Source organism: Emydura macquarii, unplaced genomic scaffold, assembly GCF_026122565.2.
Source record: "Emydura macquarii macquarii isolate MOO-44397 ecotype Brisbane River unplaced genomic scaffold, CSIRO-AGI_Emac_v2 contig_3094, whole genome shotgun sequence".
Taxonomy (NCBI): domain Eukaryota; kingdom Metazoa; phylum Chordata; order Testudines; family Chelidae; genus Emydura; species Emydura macquarii.
In genome coordinates this window covers 66,863-69,946 of record NW_027133231.1, presented here as the reverse complement: position 1 = coordinate 69,946, position 3,084 = coordinate 66,863, and the positions used below count along the sequence as shown (strand labels likewise).

Sequence of the window (3,084 nt, the reverse complement as noted above, 5' to 3'; positions counted from 1 at the left end):
CTCACATGAGGACAGGATGTGGGTCCTGTGAGGATAAAGAGAAGCTTTTAAGATGATCGACCTGTCTGCATCCAGTCAACACTGTCCAGGCAAATCATTCAGCTTGTTTTGAAGGGATTCTTTGGGGCACAATGTATCACTGAGAGTATTTGGTAAGCGAAAGTTAATAGAGCCCGATTCTCATCAAATTTACACCTGTACATTTGGAGTGATGCTATTTTAGTCAAAGTTTCTGAAGTCAGAACCTGGCCCTTAGAATTCTTCCTGTGTACCACAAAGAGGCAGTACAAAGAGGTGTAATTTGCTCTCTCAGGAATAGAGAAAATAAGAAAAATGTAACGAGACAATGAAACACATTTATAAATAGCATCAGTGCACGACAGATAAATGCAATGACCATATTCACCATGCGCTCACAAGATCACAATTCTAAAATCACACAGTGCTCAAGCAGGCTATGGAACATATGGCCACAAGATATCAATGGGACCAAGAGGTTAGTAGGATTCAAAGAGGGACTGGAAGTTGATCTGGGGAAGCAGAAAATCTAATTACAGTAGTAAGGTGTTTTTCAAATAGCTTGAGAGGGTCATAAACCTTCCTGATTTACACCATAAAATATGTCTGTGTCAGGAGGAATTTCCCCCTGGGAGCAGGTTATCTCACAGCTGGCTATTGTACGGCTTCTTCTACCTCCTTCCGACACTTCTATTCCTAGCCACAGAAAAAGGGGCTAAATGAACTACAGGTCTGATCCAGTCTGGCATTCCCTATCGGTGGTGTACGTGAGAATATAGGAACGGCCACACAGGGTCAGACCAATGGCCCAGTATCCTGTCTTCCTGAGGGCCAATGCCAGATGCTTCAGAGGGAATGAACAGAACAGGTAATCATTATGTGTAAATCCAAGACTATGTTTTTGTTGATCTTTCTTCACCTTTTGAAAGACTCTAGACATGCACTGAGAGCAGAATGATGTTTCCTTCAATATTACCTAGTCTCCTGTTACTTTTCCTTTCAGGAAGTAAAGTTCAAAACTCCTTGGACCCAAACAGTATATCATGCCAGCTGTCAATGATACCAAATTCCAACCTGCAGTCTTCATTCTCAGCGGCATACCTGGGCTGGAAGACGTCCATGTCTGGATTTTCATCCCTTTCTGCTTAATGTATGTTATTTCCATATTAGGAAATTCGGTCATTCTGTTCATTATAAAAACAGATCCATCCCTACATGAGCCCATGTACATTTTCCTTTCCATGCTGGCTGTTACAGACCTTGGCTTATCGTTATCCACCCTACCAACAACACTGGGCGTATACTGGTTTCACTCGAGGGAGATCAGCCACGATGCCTGTTTTGCCCAGGTGTTCTTCATCCACTCGCTTACGTTAATTGAATCATCTGTGCTCTTGTCCATGGCCTTTGACCGCTTTGTGGCAATCTGTAACCCGCTGAGATATGCTTCCATCTTAACCCCACCAAGAATAGCCAAAATGGGACTGGTGTCTCTGCTAAGAGGGGTTGTCCTAATATTACCACTCCCCATTCTCCTGAAACAGCATCGATACTGTAAGGACAGCATCCTCTCCCAGTCCTTCTGCCGGCATTCGGACGTCCTGACAATGGCTTGTTCAGATATCAGCGTAAACATCATCTATGGGTTCTTTTTAACAGTCTCTTTACATGGTTCGGACTTGCTGCTCATCCTCCTATCCTATGTGATGATTCTTAAATCAGTGCTGAGTATTGCATGCCATGGGAAGCGCCTCAAGCTCCTAAATACCTGCGTCTCCCATGTCTGTGTCGTCCTTCTCTTCTACACTCCACATATTGCCTTATCTGTGATATATAGATTCGTGAAGAACTTTTCTCTGATATTGCCCATTGTCCTGGGCAACGTCTATATGCTGGTCCCGCCCCTGATGAACCCAATTGTGTACAGCGTGAAAACAGAAGCAATTCGTGTGAGGATAATCAGGGTATTCGTCAAGTGAAGGGTCAGTTCATCACGCAGGTCCCTAGAATGAAATGCCTGTAACTGGATTCATGATATCCCCAGTCTCCACTGTGCAGGGGGAAGCTCTGGGACAGTGAGAATCCAGCCTGACCAGCTGGGCGGCTGGTCCTACGGTTTGTGCACTGCTCTGCGGTTCAAGGTCCCAGCTCACACAGGGAGTCTGTGCCAGAGTTTGGCATTTTTTGTTTGTTGCCTAAATCCTGGTGTCCTACCTTACCCACAAGACCCTCCTTCCTTTTCCCAGCCACAGGATAGGAGCACAGGGTCACGACCTAGAACTGAAAGTGATGAAAACTCTTCTCCTTTTTGTGCTCCTCTTGCACACAGCTGTGCGTCTTCCTAGTTCAGCCAAAAGATTGCATTTGATGTTGAAATTGCTGGGTGAGTTTCTAGGGACTGTGTGATACAGAAGGTGAGGCTAGAGAATGACAGTGGTCTTTTCTGGCCTTAAAATCTAGAAATAGTTACACCGGAAATGACATTTATTTCCATTGTCTGATGAGAGTTTACAAACATCTTCCAGTCACTCTAACAACTCTTAAACAACTTCTCCCCTGTGTTTTAAGTCCATTTAGTCCTCCCTGAAGAAAGAACCAGGTTCACACCAAAGCTAGGTGAACTTTTCCAGACAGATTGTTCATTTGCTGGAAAATGCAGGTTCAGCTGACTTGCAAATTTGACAAAATAGTTTTGGCCTTTCACAAAACTGATCAGAGATGAGGGAGAAGGTGGTGGGCTGTCTCTCGTCACCCAGCATAATCTTTAGGTCAGTGATTAGAGTACTCATGTGGGTTGTGGGACAGCCCAGATTCAAATCCCCCTTTTCACCAAACCTGAAATGGAGTTACTAGAAATTTTTCAAAATTGCCATTGGCCAAAAAATCAGTTAGGATTGGCGCTTGGAGGACATTCAGGGGATATATAGGCACCCCAAAATTTGCTTTAGCCCCTCCGTCCCCTGGTAACCACCCCACCTTCTGCAAAGGGTGGCATGCGCCACTCTCTGGTCATCCAGCTCTGAATGTTGAATGTTGATGATATGCAGTGTTGTCCCGGAAGTGGAT

General features: G+C 44.7%; 1 protein-coding gene across 1 annotated transcript; it reads left to right on the top strand.

The window, feature by feature from the left end:
- Positions 1 to 1,061: 1,061 nt before the first annotated feature.
- LOC137141588 (olfactory receptor 51G2-like) lies at positions 1,062 to 1,997 on the top strand. The gene has a single exon (XM_067530519.1). The coding sequence runs from the start codon at positions 1,062 to 1,064 to the stop codon at positions 1,995 to 1,997; it is 936 nt and encodes a 311-aa protein (XP_067386620.1).
- Positions 1,998 to 3,084: the final 1,087 nt, after the last annotated feature.

Excerpts from the sequence above, each read along its gene's own strand:
- LOC137141588 (XM_067530519.1), top strand. The coding sequence starts at position 1,062 with ATGCCAGCTGTCAATGATACCAAATTCCAACCTGCAGTCTTCATTCTC.